This window comes from Lissotriton vulgaris, chromosome 2_1 (assembly GCF_964263255.1).
Source record: "Lissotriton vulgaris chromosome 2_1, aLisVul1.2, whole genome shotgun sequence".
Taxonomy (NCBI): domain Eukaryota; kingdom Metazoa; phylum Chordata; class Amphibia; order Caudata; family Salamandridae; genus Lissotriton; species Lissotriton vulgaris.
The window spans coordinates 1,017,726,532-1,017,743,849 of NC_141687.1; the positions used below are offsets into that span (position 1 = coordinate 1,017,726,532).

At 42.7% G+C, this 17,318-nt stretch overlaps 1 protein-coding gene across 5 annotated transcripts in view; it reads left to right on the forward strand.

Annotated features, from left to right (window-relative positions):
• Positions 1–17,318, forward strand: part of SLC4A10 (solute carrier family 4 member 10) — a 1,035,540-nt gene that overhangs the window by 883,392 nt on the left and 134,830 nt on the right. For all 5 annotated transcript variants that reach the window (XM_086956614.1, XM_086956617.1, XM_086956615.1 and 2 more), the window contains exon 17: positions 7,832–7,945. In XM_086956614.1, the coding sequence (XP_086812740.1) occupies positions 7,832–7,945 (114 nt within the window). The remainder of the gene's footprint in view (positions 1–7,831; positions 7,946–17,318) is intronic.

Genomic DNA, 17,318 nt, shown 5'->3' on the forward strand with positions numbered 1-17,318 from the left:
GGAGTATTGTATTCTTATCTATCGGTTTCCTGTGTAGAGTGGTCACCAGTTATTCAAGATGGCGGCTCGCCGCTGAATCTCCAGCGCACCCATCTTAACAATTTTGACAGGAGAATTTATTTCCTGTAATCGTTGACCCTTACCTGCTAATGATGTGGTACTTTTTGCAGGTCATTGGTGGCACTGACTGGTTTTGGACTTTTCTTCACTGAGGCTTCCTTCAGCATTGTCAGTTCCTGTCAGGGAGGCAACATTTGTGTCTGGAAAGGGCGCAGCTTCGGCCATGAAATCCACCCACAGGGACAATCAGGCACCCATACAGATACTCAAGACAACCAATCAATAACCCATATAGACACTCATGTAGCTACTCACCAACCCATGCAGCCGCTTACACACCAACTGACAGACTAATACAGACATTCACACAGTTTAGTCACTAACCGCTGCATTCAGTAAGACACGATTAATCACTCACTTATACAGTCAGTCACGCACCTACTAAATCATCCACTCCGACACTTATACATCCACTCATTCTTCAATACACCTTGGCATATATATGTATATAAAACATATTTAAACTTTACAGAAACACATAGTCACTGGATGATGTCATCAATGATGTCAACAGTGATGTCATTTGAGATGTCATCAGTGATGTCATCAGTGATGTCACTGACCATATCTTGAATGATGTAATATGTGACATCATCAGCAGTGCATTGGTGGGGGCGCAAGTTATAGTTAGCTAAACTAACTATAACGGCCACATTTTTCTGGTTTTGTACGAGTAAAATGTCCAACTAACTACAACGTCCCTGAAACCTATGTTTTTTTCAGTGAATTTCAAAGGTTTTTTAAATGATGATTTCTAACTATGACGTCCCTGAAACCTGTGGTATTTCAGTGAATTTCTAATGTTTTTTAAATGCTAATTTCTAAATATGCCTACAGAGGTAGGACATGTGAAGAAAGAGGAAGAAAGGCGCAGAAAGAAGCAAGAGAAATGCAGAAAGAGGCAACAGAAGTCTAGAAAGACGAAGAAATGTGAAGAAAGAAGTAAGAGATATGCAGAAAGAACCAACAGAGGTGCAGAAAGAGGCCTTGTTTCAAAGTCATCCTGTGCCCCCAACTTATTACTGACTGGTACTAGTGGCAACTGACTCTGACTAACCAGGCCCAGGAGCCAGTGCTATGCGGAAAGGCACTTAGAATTCAGTGAAACGCCTACATACACTAGGGTGCACTAAGTGTTGGCATATCCTTGTGATTGGCATTACCTCCCCTCTAAGGTAGGCATGGGCGGAAAATCCGTTCCGCTCGCGGATTTTGCGGATTTTCGGGAAATCCGCAATCCGCGAGATTTGCGAATTTCCAGCAAAATCCGCAAATCCGCGAGCAGCGGATTTTGCTCGCACTGCTCGCACTGTTCGCGTGAGTTCGCGCCCCGCGAATAAGTGCGAAATTGCAGAAATACGTTCTAAGCAAAACTGAAAGTAACTACTTACCAGGTTCAAAAGTTCAGGCACATCATTAGTAGCCATTTCCTGTAGTGCTTCCTGAGGGGCCCCTCCAGAGTTCAGTTGCCAGTTGAAACTATTATGTGACCCTGCTCTGAACCTCAGAATAGTTACACATATGCCACAAAGGTCATGAATTACAGCTAAGGGAGACAAGCAGGAGCCAGGCTGGAAGTTAAAATCCATTAATCAGCCCCTAATTCATTATTGTCAGTTGGGGCAGGGCAGGTGTTGTAACTAATTTTGCAACAATGAAAGCACTTAGCAAGTGCAAAAGATCACTAATCAGGGTGCACTAAGGAAGCAGGTGCCAGCTAAAAAAATATTCTGTGACACATTAATCAGCCCCAAATTAATTCAGGTCACTTGAGGCAGGGAAGGTGTGCTTTGCTTTGCCGAAAATAATGTACACTGGACAACCAGAGGGTGTGGTGATGAAACAGAGGGTGGCATGGGTGGGCCAGAGGGTGGCATGAGTAGTCAGAGAGTGGCAGTGGTGACAGAGAGTGGCAGTGATGAAGAAGAGTGTCCCAAACAGGTTGGACACGTAGAAACAACAAGTTCGCAAAACTTGCGACCCGACAGGTAAGTTCGCAAATTGCGAAATTGTAAAAACCCTCGCGAACTGGCAGAAACACGGGCGAACACAAAAAAAAAAAAAAATCCGCAAATTCGCGGGAATTCGCGGATTTTGCGGATTGCGAGTTCGCAAATCCGCAAATTCGCGGATTGCCAATCCGCAAAATCCGCTCATGCCTACTCTAAGGCCCTCGTACATAAAAGGGCAGGGGGGTTGAAAGTACCTCTAACACAGAAGTGCAAAAAGAGGCAAGAGAGGTGCATAAACAGGCAGCAAAGGTGCAGAAACAGGGAAGAGAGGTGAAGAAAGAGGCAAGAGAGGTGCAGAAAGAGAAAAGTGGGGTGCAGAAAGAGGCAAGAGATCTGCAGAAAAAAAGCAACAGAGGTGCTGAAGGAGGAAAGTGAGGTGCAGAAACAGGCATGAAAAGTGCAGAAACAGGGAACAGAGGTGCAGAAAGAGAAAAGCAGGGCCCAGAAAGGGGCAAGAGTTTGCAGAAAAAAGCAACAGAGGTGCTAAAAGACACAAGTGAGGTGCAGACAGAGGCAAGAGATCTGCAGAAAAAAGCAACAGAGGTGCTGAAAGAGGCAAGTGAGATGCAGAAAGAAGCAAGAGATCTGCAGAATAAAGCAACAGAGGTGGTCAAATAGGCAAGTGAGGTGCAGAAAGAAGCAAGAGAGGTGCATAAGGAGGCAATAGAAGTACAGAAAGAAGCAACAGAGGTGCTGAACGGGGCAAGAGGGGTGGAGAAAGAGGAAAGAGAAGTGCAGACAGAAGCAAAAGAGGTGCTCAAAGAGGCAAGAGGGATGCAGAAAAAGGAAGGAGCAGTGCATAAAGAACCAAGCAATGTGCAGAAAGAAGCAACAGATGCGCAGAAGGAGGCATGAAGGCTGCAGAAAGAGGCAAGAGAAGTGTAGAACGAAGCAACAGAGGTACGGAGAGGCAATAGGGATGCAGAAAGAGGAAAGAGAGGTATAGAAAGAGGCAGGAGAGTTGCACAAGTAGGGAAGAGGGGTGCAGAAAGATGCAGGAGGGGTCCCAAAAGAAGCAACAGAGGTGCTGAAAAGGGCAAGAGGTATAGAAAGAAGCAAATGTAGTGCAGAAAGAGGCAACAGAGGTGAAAGAAGACGCAAGAGTGGTACAGAAACAAGCAAGAGAAATGCAAAAAGAGGCAAGAGAATTGCTGAAAGAAGCAACAGAGGTTTAGGATGAAGCAAGAGAAGTGCAGAAAGGGGCAAGTGAGGTGTAGACTGAAGCAAGAGCAGTGCAGAAGGAACTGACAGAGGTGCACAAAGAAGCAAGAGAGGTACAGAAAGAGGCAGGAGGGGTGCAAAAAGAAGCAAGAGAACTGCAGAAAGAGTCAAGTGAGGTCCAGAAAAAAAGCAAGAGCAGTGCAGAAAGAACCAACAGAGGTGCTGAAAGAGGCATGAAGGGTGCAGAAAAAGCAAGAGAAGTGCAGAAAGAGGTAAGTGTGGTACCAAAAGAGGCAAGAGATGTGCAGAAACAGGCAGGAAAGGTGCAGAAACAGAGAACAGGGGTGCAGAAAGAGGCAAGAGATGTGCATAAAAAGAAAAGAGGAGTGCCAAAAGGTCCGAGACCACGCCCCCTTTTTACACCACTCTGCAAACGCGCCTCTTTGCGCACTGCTGTTTGGGATATGAAGTCCACTTGTGTCCTGAGGTCCTCAGGATGCAAGAGGACCTCATCGCCCCACCAGCAGTGCTCCAAGAGGCGTGTTTGCAGAGTGGTGTAAAAAGGTGCATGGCCTCAGATTACCTCTCTGCAATCCAGCTGTGTGGCGCTTACTGGAGGTACCTGGTGGGCTAGTTGGCCCCCAGGGACCCTCAGTATTGAAGGGGACTTACTACCCCAAACTAGAACGCGCCATGGGGTGCATTTGCAGAGTCATGCAGGGAGGGGGTGGGACCTCCGGCGAGTTGGCGGTTTCTTTTTTCTTTTTCTTAATTTATGGGAGGAGGCGCGTGGACCCTTTCCCTGGGCAACTTTTGGCGCCGGGGACCTCATCCCCCGGGGCCTGGCAGCCTTTCTCTTTTATTTTGAAGAGGGGGGCTCGCGTGGTCCCCCTCCAGAGACCAAATATGGCCCCGGAGACCCCTTCCCCGGGGCCTGGCCAGCCTTCTTTTTTATGCTATTTTTGTGAGGGAGCCCGTTGCCCCCTCCTCAGGCCAATAATGGCCACAGGTACCCCATTCCCCGGGGCAGGCCTGTCCGTTTTGTACATTTTTATGTATTTTAATTACAGGGGAGGGGGCCGCGTGTCCCCCCTCCAGGGCCACTTCTTATGTCCCCGGGGACCCCATTCCCTGGGGCTTGGCCTCACCGTTGTGGACCATGGGGGGGCCCCAATGCCCCCAAGGTCCCAGTCGGCCCCCTGCCTCCTGCGGGAGCCGGCATTGCTTTTGCACAAGTGGAGCTGCTGACATGGAGCACCCCTTCCCCTTGTGCAAAAGCAATCTTCTTTGGTTTTTGGAAGCTTGAGGAGGTTTCCTGCTCTCGCGTCCAAAAACCAAAGCAGATTGCTTTTGCAGGGCAGGAGCCCTGTCATAGCAAATAGCAATGTCCTGGGGGTGGGCACCCCAGGACATTGCAGGAGCAGGCCCTGGAGGGGGGTGGTCCCCAGGGCATCAAGGGCTCCAGGAGGGGGGCTGCGCAGCCCCCCTCCCAACTGTTTAAAACCCCAGGGAGGTGGTGGTCTCTGGGGCCCGAGGGTCTGCAACTGATCCCTGCATTTGAATATTTAGTGCCCCGGGGAAGGTGGCGGTACCCAGGGCTTTGGGGGCCAGCGTGGCCTGCACCCAATTTTAACAAAGCCCCCGGGAGGTGGCGGTCCCAGGGGCTTGGGGGGCCCGCGGGCCCCTGCTGTTATTTAATTAAAGCCCCGGGGAGGTTGTGGTACCCGGGGCTGTGGGGGGCATGTGTCCCCGCACATAAATTATGAAGCCCCGGGGAGGTGGCAGTCCCGGGGCATGTGGGGGCCCACCTTAATTTAGAATTGCCCCTGGGGCCAGGCCCACCCGGGGACTTTTTAACAAATGAAACGTTGGAGACCGCGCTTCTTTTTTCAAATGTCTGCCGGACTCACGCACCCAGCACGAATTTGGCCGAAATTATTTAAAAATATGTTTTTTGAGGCCTGGGGGTCCTTGTGGGAGCAACCCTAGGGGGTCAGGGTGTTTCTACCCTGCCCCCTTTTCTTGTTTTTTACCTTTTTTTCCTTTTTCTTGTGACTCAATTTCTTAGCTACCTTTTGGAATGCAGAACTCTCAAACAATTTTTCTTTGAATCAGTGGAGGCGAATGTTAACTAGTACTATTTCAGGGTGGTTTCCTGTATCAGTATCTCAAACTAATGCTTTTTATTTAAGTTAATAGTTTATGGACTTCATATTTATTTTATTTATTTATTTTAACGGTTTTATGTAGCGCTGTCTAGACCCAAAGGTATAAGAGCGCTTTACAAGGGTTGGGAGAGGAACAAATTACAATATAACATTTGTACAAAAAGAAAAAGTGCAAGATAAAAAGAACAATAGGCAAAGAACAATGAACACATGGACAAAATAATCAGAAATGCAATTAGGCCAGAACCAGAATTGGAAAGTTGAGCTAGCGTGGGTGGTCGGGGATGAGGGGGGGAGTATGGCGGTAAGGGGGAACAGAGGAGGGTGATGGGAGAGGTGATAGCATGCAGGAGTAGGCAGTGATTGTAAGGGAACTAGTAGGGGGAAGGTGGAAGTATATGTGAGAATGAGAGGAGGGGGTAGTAAAATATAAGGTGGTGAGAACATAGCACATATAAATTATATAAGGCTAAACTTCTTGAATCCCCACTTTGATGCCATTGCAAAAGTTATGAGAGTACTTTAAAGCATGCTCTTTTTGAGTGTGCAGTAATATTTCAATTTTGAAGATATGTTTTGAAATATTATTGCTAAAATACTTCCTATCACTGGGGCCCGCACTTATAGCATGCTTATTTCCAAATCTCTTGTATTATCTTCTACCTTATTAGAGTCCCATTTTAAACTTTTTGATCTTCTTATTTCTCTCACTATTAAAGCTATCACCTCTAACTGGAAGTCAGCTGGGGCAGTATCAGTCTAGGCTTGGTGGTGTTATATTAATTTTGTTAGATCGGTGCCTAATTTTCTTTTAAGGGATTGTGTAAACATTTCTTTTTTTATTTCAACAGTTATGAAGACCAATTGATGACTATATAAATGCTTGCCTATAAAGTGTTTAGTAATTCTATTTCTTACTTTATAGACATTGCTGTATGTCTATTGTTTTAGGAAATAGCCTTTGTATGTTCTGTATTCACTCCATCTTTTTTTATTGATTCTATGACAATTGTAAACTTTTGGTATATATATATACTGCTATGGCAATGTTTTGAATTAAGTATCGATTTGTTATATATTCCAACACTGTATTATTCTTTGTTTTGTTTTTTGTTTGCAAAAACCTAATAAAATATTTTGAACCAAAAAAAGTCTTGTGCTTTACTTCTAAGTAACTATCCTAATCCATTCTACTTCAAATACATTATCACCTCAAAATTTCCTTGTTCCTTAGAAGGAATTAGACTAACTGTGAATCCCACAGGAAGTGAGCTACGGAGAATGGTAATGAAATAAAGGCAAGTCTTCTTTTTAACAGTTACTGTGATTATATCTTAAAGTCATCACATCCAAATGGAATCCAAACATCACATGGTTCATTAAAAACAAATAAAAGATTTATTTTGATATTCCACTTCTTGACTGCAGTTCCGGTTAGATATGGTTCAAACCGGTAATTTGCAAATCACACTGGTTTTTTTGGTCTAAAATTGTAAACATAACGTGTCTTTATTGTGTTTTTTCTAATGCGTTTTTGAAATGTATGTTAAGGTGCTACAATCAAACCTAACTGCAACTGCACTTTAAACTTTGTTTTATTTTAGTGAATATTTATGAAATACAGGTAATATGGTCCTACATTGCTTTCGAGATGTTCTGGCACTACAAGCACAACGTTTGAGTCACCTGCCAACTCGCCAGAAGCAGGAGATAGCAATATAAGACCATATTACATCAGGTACACCATATACATTTTTAGACTGCAGCATTTATCTTGAGAAAGGTGTTTGCAAAATAAGGAAATGTTTATTGAAAAGCGTATGTGTTATATTGAGCAATGCTGTTTGATTTTCAGGTGTAGAAAGAACAAGAGGTCATTATGTAGTCTGTAGAATGTCAACCTTTAGAAGATGCATTTTGTTTTGTGAAAAACCCTTTCAGTCTGTAGGATGGAGATATTGTTGAAGCTGTTCTCTGCAAGGTGCAGTAATAAGAAATGAAAATTAGAATTGTCAGGTTTTGTTTAGTTTTCATTAATAGAAGTTGAATTAAACAATGAATCATAAAAAAGCTCTATAAGGTGGTGAGCATATGTGAGTGTGTGTATGTTTTTAATGTAATATGTATTAATACATGTATCTGTAAAATAATTAGTGTAATGTATATGTATATATTTCTAAACAGTAACATGTACCTATGAATAGTAGTTCTGAAAAACTTATTTTCAGACATTGTTTATTTCGACTTTCTTGGAATAGCTAAAATGTAGGGCGATAGCCAGACTTGCACAGAAGCAAATGACTGTTTTAATCCCTGTAGCAGCAAAAACATTTCTGATGTCACTTGTTTCAACTCTTTTTACAATTTCAGGTGCGTTCCATCATCAGTGACTTTGCAGTTTTCCTAACTATCATGAGTATGGTTTTAATAGACTATGCCATTGGCATCCCATCACCAAAGCTTCAAGTTCCAAATGTGTTCAAGGTAAATAAAGTATATTTTCCATTTGATATATAATTAAATTAAAACTGATGTGCATCATATTTCATTGAATGATATGTCTATGGGACAAGATCGAAGAAATAGTTCAATAACTCTAATATTGTAACAGCGAAACATAGAGCAAAACATTTAGCAGCACTCAACCCAATTGGTAATTCATTGCATTTTAATAAAAGATGATGGAATCTGTAGCAATGCTCATAAATGGGTTACCTATAGAGGAGAACCCCAAGCTAATGCCTTAAGTACAAGTGTCCGGGCGGGTTATAGAAAACGTTATCACTGTTGGAAAGTGGGTTATTAGTAGCACAGAAAATTATACCCATGCAGGCTTAACTTAAGAGACAGGTATATTCAGCATTTAAAACCCCTTTTTAGTGAATAATTGAGACACAACACATAATAAAAATCCAACACCAATTTATAAAGATAGGAAATATCAAAAAAAATTAAAATAAATCTTTATTTCTACTGCAAGTCATAAAAGACAACATATTTAAAAACATCATGGAATAAAGATAAAATCACAGCATCAGATCCATAATACAATAATGGATAGTTATTTCATCTAATATTTTACAAGATCTAAAGGATGTTCTTATTTATGCTTCTGAATTGATCCAATCCGCTGATTGTTCCATACACATTATTTAAGAGAATAAATATTATAAAATTAGAATTAAAACACACTTAAAAAAAAATGAATTAGATTTTCAATACATTTCTAATTTCTAGACAATCAAAGTTTAAAACAGGATTAAACTGATGGAGTGTTCAATAATTTAAATTTATTCCTACGAATTGCCCACATCCATTTCAGGAATTTGGCCACGGCAATTACCAAGCTCTCAGAATCGTCCGTTCTTAGAATCCTTAGCGCTTCAGTGCCTCTTTTAATGCCTCTCTGAATACATATTGGCCTCAGCCATTTGGAACATGGAAATTTGTACTCAGGGCATATGAAAAGGACGTGGGCTAGGCTTTCTGGTTGGGTAGTGCAGAAGGGGCACAAGACATCATTATTGGCTGACCATTTACTGGTGAATGTGTTAATTGGGAGAGTTCCCACCCTGTACTGGTGGAACAGTTTCCTATCATCAGGGATGGTAATAACATCCCAGTATGGTTCGTAGACCGGTATGTGTTTTTGCTCCAGGAAATCCCTGGTTGTTGAGGGGGCAGTGCATTTTTGAAAATCTCTTTGAATTACCATGGCCCAGTAGAGTTCCTTTAGGGTCTTGCGTGACGGAAAAGTATTTTGTAATGGGTTATCCCATAAGTACCCCAGTCCCATAGCTTTGTAGATCAGCCTAACTTCTCTGTCCATGTCTCTGGTTTCTAATAGAGCCTGAGCATAGTGAGAAAGCTCAGGGGTGACCCCGATTCTCCGCCAATATGCGATCGATCTGAATCGTGCAACGTCCTGAATTCTCTGACAGCCCAGGTCTAAATAGAGGGGTATCAGCGGTGTAGATGGAGGAAGCCTCGCCAGACCCCTCATGAACTTGTTTTGAGCAATTATCAGGGCCGAGATTTTAAATGCCCCCCACAATTCTGCCCCGTATAGCACAAAGGCCCGTATTTTAGTGTCATATATTTTAGGGCTGGAGCTATTGGTTGTGTAGCCGAGGGTCGTAATTCTCTTAAGAGCACTCCTGCCAACTGTGCATGTTTAGTGGATAGGTAATTCATATGAGATTTCCATTCCAGTCTAGACCCCAGGGTAATTCCAAGATAACTAAAACATTGGGTCTGTTCAAGGAGCTCTCCATTCATTAACACCCTGCCTTTCACGGTCTTGTGTCTGTGCATGACCATAAATTTTGTTTTCGATACATTAATGGTTAAGCCATAATCTGTACAGAAAGCCTCAAAACACCCAATTGCTCTCTGGAGCCCTTGTTGTGTTTTAGAAATTAAAAGGGTGTCGTCGGCAAACATCAGCAGGGGTATCGGGACACCATTTAACTTGGGAGCATCTGTCAATGAGTCCTTATAGTATTCAATAACCCTGTTGATGTACAGTGTGAACAATGTCCGTGCCAAGACACACCCTTGTTTTACTCCTCTCTCAGTTGGGAATTTATCAGTGGCCTGGCCTAGCTCCCCCCACCTGACCTGTGCATAATTGTTTTCGTGGAATTTTATTAAAAGGGCGAGGAGTTCTGGTGGCATGCCTTGCTCCTGAAGAACTCTCCACAACCTAGTGCGTGGCACTAGGTCGAAGGCCGATTTCAAATCGACAAAGGCTGCGTAGAGTGTGCCTCCCCCAAGAACTACCCACTTCCAATAAATAGTAGCAAATCTGAGGACCTGGTCCACGGTACTCATAAATGGGCGAAAATCTGCTTGCAGTGGCGACATGACCTCAGCGTCGTCTATCCAACTCTGGATCCTGAAGAGCACGAGCATGGCCACCACCTTCTGGATGCAGGCTATCAAGCTGATTAGTTTGTAGTTGGCGGGGTCAGCACGGTCTCCTTTCTTAAAGATAGGGATTATTTCGGCTCCCTTCCAAATGTCTGGAATTGGGGAGCCTTTGGCAATGGCATTTGCGAGTAGCTGTATGTACGGTGCCCAGACCTCTCTACCATGCAAAAAGAGGTCCACGGGTATCATGTCCGGCCCTGGAGCTCTCCCTTTAGGGACAGTAGTTAGGGCATATTCAACTTCTTTCAGGCTGAATTGCAGTGGAGTGATGGTTGCATAATTAGGGATGGTATTACTGCTTGCCCCTTTTTCCCAATCTGTGTGTGCAAACTGAGTCTTAAAATGCGACACCCACACTTCAGGAGCAACAAAATTTAGCGGGTGGGCCCTGTAACACCCCTTTCCCCATTTTACTAGGTCCCAAAAGCCTGCCATATTTCTCGATTTACTGGCTTCAATTATCTTTATCTTTAAAAAGATACCAAAATGAAAAAAATCCAATGTAGGAAACCGGAGAGAAGAATTTGTAAAGATTTAGCACTATATAGCACGTAGAAACCTACAGTGCCTATTGGAACATCTAGTCGCGCTAGATCTGAAGAAAGTCAAAGTTTCAGGCTGACCGCGATGTTGTCTTGCCCTCACGGTAAGCCTCAGTCAAAAGATTCCCTTCGGACTTCGAAACTTTTTAGGAGCTTTTTCTACCGGGCTCCCTCGATGCTCTTCCCCAGTCCAGGTTCAAACTGTGGAAGTCAGACCTCCAAAGATGTGGTTGAGGGTCGCCTGCATAGCTCTCTGGTTTGAGCCGGTCACCCTCTGGAGCTTTTTTCCAAAGTTGCTTCAAAGTTCTTCAAGCTTATGGAACATCTTCTTGAAGTTCCTCTGGGGGTTCCAAAGTGTCCAAAACGCAATTAAAGGGTCTGGAATCTCCAAGATGGTCCTTGAAAGTTTGGGACTTTAGTTCCCACTATCCACTTGGAAAAAACCCTTACACATCCACTGGACGCACTCAAGGCTGGGGATTCTAAGTGGTGATGTTCCAGGTGAGCTCTATTAAGTTAACCTGTAGCTTGCAGGGAGTCCGCTCTTCATTCCTCTTGAAGCAAGTTAGGTCCACAGCGCTGTATTTCCATATTGCGCAGCAGGTGCAGTCAGTCAAGAGTGCAGGGCCTGGATAGTGCAAATCAAACTTCCAGCATGGACCCTTCTTCTTCTCTTAGTTTCATGCAGCAGATAGGAGAGGATCTTCTCCTCTCAGATACTCATTCAGTGTTCTCTGGGGTCAATTGGGAGAGCACTCCTGGCCAATGAGGTGCAGGGCAACACCCCAGAGCGTGACCAATTCCTCCAAGTGTTGCATAACGGCCTTCCAGGAAGCACTATTCCTCCAAAATTCAATATGTCTGAGGGATCAGCAGAAGAGCAAGAACTAGTTACACCAATCTTCAGTATGGCTTATTTCCATAGCTCTCCTCCCCCTGACATTCGAATATTCCTTCCTTAAGCCTGCCATCTGACTGGGTTCAGAGGGGACAGGGTAGATGGACCTGGCCTTCTCTGCCTGTCCCATTCTTCCTTCAAAGCTCATGCTTTATGACCCCTCCCACCTCCTCTGGCATTTCTGTGTGGCAGAGCCTTCTCCTACCAGATAGCCTCTCTCCCCAGGTGCCACTTATCAGTTCTTCAAAGCAGCCTGGCTAATCCTCCTAACTCTGACCAATCAGGGGAGACCACAGGAAGGCCGAATTTTGGCTTATGGACAAGAAAGTCTTATAACTTATTTTCTGTATATTTCAGCATATATTCAACAATAGCATATTGCACGGTTTATCAATACCATTCTCCAAAGTTCTTGAATGATATTTTGTGATGTCCTAGCGATAGTTAGTCATTAATAAAATATTGCTATGTCAACCTATGTGGCTGGGGATATACAATGGGAAAGTGAAACATCCAATTTCTCCATCAACAGGGACTATAAATCATCTTTTAGAAGGACCCTGCTTATAGATTCATAACCCTCCACTCCTGGGACACCTAGGGGAGACCTTAGGGTTTCTGAATATGCAAACATAATTTAGATCCTCACTCCACAATGCTCGTAGCACAAAAGTCAATTTTGGGAAGCAATTTACTGCAAGGGGGTAAATGAAATGTGGAATTTCTCTACCCCTAGGGCATATAAAACCTCTTTTATAAGGGACCTCCTTATAATTACATGCCCTCTACCCAGGATCACCCAGGAGAGACCCCTGGGGTTCCTAAAATGCAAAAAATGTATTGTTTATCACTTTTTAAGTGTCTCTGCCACCAAAGTCGGGTCTGAGCACAAGTTACATTAAAAGCAGTGCTGGAACACAGGGCTACTTTTAAAATGACCTCAGGCTCTCAGCTGTGCACACATGCAAGTGCAGCAAGGGTGGCTGACCTCTAAACTGCCATGCCCTACTATATACTAGGTACTTAAGGGTAGTTTTACTCCCCTGGACCTATCATGCACTAGGGACTTATAAGGTAGGTCATGCCAATTATAGTGTACCCTAATATATAGTGTACCATATGTATGTATTTCCACCGTATGTTCAACATAGCACTGATCCTGTGCCTGCCCAGAAGAGCCCTGGGCACTCCTAGAGTCTGAAGACCAGCATCTAAGGGTCTCTAATCATGCAGAGTAAAATCCAACAGTCTGAGGTTCAGAATGCTCTGGGTGCTATAGTTATCACAAATTACAAGTTTCCCCGTCCCAATTGGTGATAACATGATAAGTTTGGGTCTTGGCGTCGGCTCAATATCCTGTGATTCTGGGCAAACTACTTTTTTTGTGCCTTAAAACCAAAAATGTTTGTGTCCTTGTGTAATGTAACTGGTGGTCATTAAAGTACTCCAGGACTTCTGGGTCAAGTTTGTGCTACATAAAAAATTGCATTGACAGGTGCGGCCACATAGAAGGAGAAATATTTTCTGTCAGCATAACTGGTAATTATGGCATCTAGAAGCAAGACATTGGGTACTTGATTCATGACTGAAATATGCCCGCCTACCTTCCCTAACTCTCTAAGGTGTCCTGGCAGAGCAGTTAAGACATAGCTCAAAGGAGCAGGTGGCGAGGTTGAGTCGCATATTCTACAAAACAGTTATCATGTACACGCTAAAGATTGACTATCAAGCTTGAGTTGTTATTTTGTCTGAAAATAACATTTTAGTAAGACCTTAAATATGTAGATATGTGAACATTAATAATTGAAATACCAACAAACCAATAAAATATCACAGAAGAAATACAGTTGTAACATTGGGCACTGACATTACACACTCAATAAGCTGTTTGGGATCACTTATTCATCACAAACACTATGCTTTTCATAAATATTTTAAAAATGAAGAGTATCAAGAACTTTTTCAATAATCACAGTACTTGCTAATATACAGTTCATGATCACTATCAAATAATATTCACTTTGAAAATTAGACTAAATATTTAGGAACTAATTCACAAAACAAAATATGAGTAGTTCTGCAGGAACTCATGTATGGAGTACTCAAGGGAGGAACAAAGAGCGGATTAAACAGGTCCAGCAATCATGTTCCTAGGTGGACAATCTAGCACAATGAAAGATGCAGTTCCTCACTGAAGGGGAAAGAGAGGAAGGAAAGCGCTTTCAGGTACATTTGACAAATCGACCAGAAGCATCCGAGGGGGATCAAAGTGATCAAATCTAAATGCCATCACACACCCAAAAGGGTGTTATGCTTCCTCAAAGGGTGCTCCTTGTTGGGCCAGCACTGAAATGGTCAACAGGCCCCTCAGTGGGGGCTCTTTAGTGCCGATCTTTTAATTTTATCCATGCAATGAATGCAGGTGAGGTGGTGTGTATATGTAGACTGGTACACAGGTGATTTAAGAGTCTAAAGTGTAGATTTATATAGTGGTAGTCCCCTTAATACAGTAAAAACAGGAGAGCTGTCTTTGGTATTATTCTACCTACAGGTCAGCAGAGGAAGGTAGGCCTTGTGTCAGTAACCACATGGTCCCCTTTTTTGGCATCTAGACACGGTCCTCTGCCCTATCTATGTGGCATATTGAACTCTTTTGAAGGGTTGGATCATGCTTTTCCTGCACTGTAGCAGGTACAGTAGAACTATTTTGTTCTGGATACCTTTCCTCATCTATCCTGGTTCCAATTCGCTGTTGGCTAGCTATATTTCCCTGAACCCGAAGAAATTCCACTGACTCTCCAGGCATCGAGGAATGAAACATGTTGACCTCTTTTCACTCTTGTTGAAGCTATCTTGGTACATTTGGTCACTGCTCTATATAAAACTGTAAAACTGCAAAACAACAAAAAATATTAAGTGTTTTTGCACATACATTGGAAGATGAATATAAGAGTTTGGCAATAGGTGTATATGGGATCTTTGGAGTAGTCCTAGTGACCGTAGCATTTTAGTTTGGTTTTGACACAGGATGAGAAAGATCCGATTATGAACCTTAGTTTGTAATACACCTGTGGTATGAGTCTGTAGTTTTTTATGGTGTAACTGAATATGAATTCTAAGACTGCTATTAAGATGTGTTATCTAGCAAAGAACTGGCATTATAGCACTGTGTTGATGTCTTGGGCATTTGTCAGGAAATGAATAGTAAATATTTTTTGAAAGATAGCATAGTCTATAGGCACAAAGGAATTTAGACGGAATTTTTAATAAGAAAGTCATGTCCCCACCACTGAGGTGAGCAATTCTGTACACTGTCAGGATGGCGTAGTTCTTTGGAAATTAACATGTCCTTAGATTAAGTAAGGCCAATGTGAAGATTTATTCACCTAGGTTAATAAGATCCTGATGCTATAAGATGGTGCATCTGGTTCCATTGTCTGGATTGGCTGATTGAGTTATGTTTTTGGAAGTTTGCTCTCTGGTTATTCATTGAGGGACAGATTTATTAACATTTTGTATCATGGTTGCACCACTTTTGGGGCACATTCATGATGCAAAATGTTAATAGATATTTAAAAAGCATAATGCAGCGGCTTCTGGGAGGCATTTCATGGGAGGAACATGAGTGTTCTGATGAATCCACCCATAGATTTCACGCAATCCCAGCTTTACAAAGGTTTGTAAACCTGGGATTGTGTTAAATCGATATGCCTACTAAAGGACGGCAAAACAAGGAGAAAAATATCTTTCCCCCTCATTGTTTCCTCTTTCTATGTATGCTGCAATCTGCAGCACACATAGAAAGAGGAAAATGCCTTGAGAGATTGTTTTTGTTCAGGAAGGTATCCCTTCCTGCACAGAAACTATCCTCCTTGTAATACAGGCACACTTGCACCATGGTGAAAGGGGTCTGCATTGGTATTAGGCTGCCTGAAGTGTGCCAGAACTATGAGAGAGCAGACATGCACCATATCTTAGTAGATGTGGCTCATTTCTACACGCTCCCTTTCACGCAATGCAGAGCAGCAACTTGCCTTGCTACACTGCATAGAATGAAATGTTAGCAAATCTAGCCCTGAGTGTAAATACCTCTTTTCCTATGTGGCGTGTCAGTAACTGCATTGGGGAACTTACCATACCCACTACTGATGCAAGGCGGAGGCTTCAGATTACACTTTGTGGCAATTATATCTTGGTGAAATCTGTCACAGAGATTTGTTATCTTCTTGTTAGAGTCTTGGAACTAGGCCTGAATGGCCATTGAGGCACACTGGTGTTTTCTCCATGGTCTTAAGTTAGGGGGCTGCTCTAGCAAAAGATGGACTGTCATCACCCAATGATTTTCACATGATCCTACTCTTGATGTGGTCTCCTGCACTTTGGCTGATTGAACATTTTTGCCAAGGTGAATAATTGTTGCATTGTGCATAAAGACTCGGATATGTTGATTGTTAGGACCATGCAGCATATCCAACACTTTTTGCTGTGAATAAAAAATTTAGCTAGCTATCGCGCCAAGAATTTTCAATTCTATTACGGACACGGAGGCGAGGATTATGCTTCTCTTTCTTTTAATATGCTACACACAGCAGCCAATGAAATTTCAGTTGTAACAAAACAAACTACATTTCCCATGATGCAAAACACACATCACTTCCTGCATTAGTCCAAAAGACCTGGTCACTCCCGGATATCCTCCTCTTTCTTTGCTTCAAACTTAAGTCCATTAATAACTGAAATCCAACATAAACAGCCTCCAACATGGAAGAACAGCCAACTGGAAGAATTTCTTAACCGGACACATACTCAGTCCATCTTCTTCTCAGAACCTGGAAGAATGAGAAAATAATACCCATAAAATCTGCATAAACAGACTACAAACACGGGTGGGCAAAGATATTACAATGCATGTAATACAACCGGGTGAGATAATCCTCGCCTCCGTGTCCTTAATAGAATTGAAAATTCTTGGTGCGATAGCTAGCTAATTTTTTATTCTATTACAGGACCGGAAGCTTCGTATTATGCTAGTTTAACGCTCTTGAAACACCACAGAGGAAATATCACCCACCGGTTTATAATAAAACTGTTTAAAAGAAGATTCTGAGGACCAATCTGCTGAATGCATAATGTCCTGAACAGTATATCCTAACATAAAACTCTTAGATGCCATGGCACCACGTACCGAATGAGCACCAAACATTTGCATAACATATTTCAACCATCTGGCAATAGTAGCCGCCGTAACAGGCTTGAAAGGTTTCTGCAAGGCAATAAGCAACTGCGTAACACCTGTTGCCCGAAAAGATCTTGTACACTCCTCATAAACTTTGAGACATTGTACCACACAAAGTTTTGCATTGGAAGGAAAAGCATGATAATCAATACTACTAGACATTGTCTTAGTTCTGGCCGTAATATTGAAATAAACTCCTTGAGGAGTAAACACTCTACCTGTAATGTCCAAAGCTTTGACATCTGATGA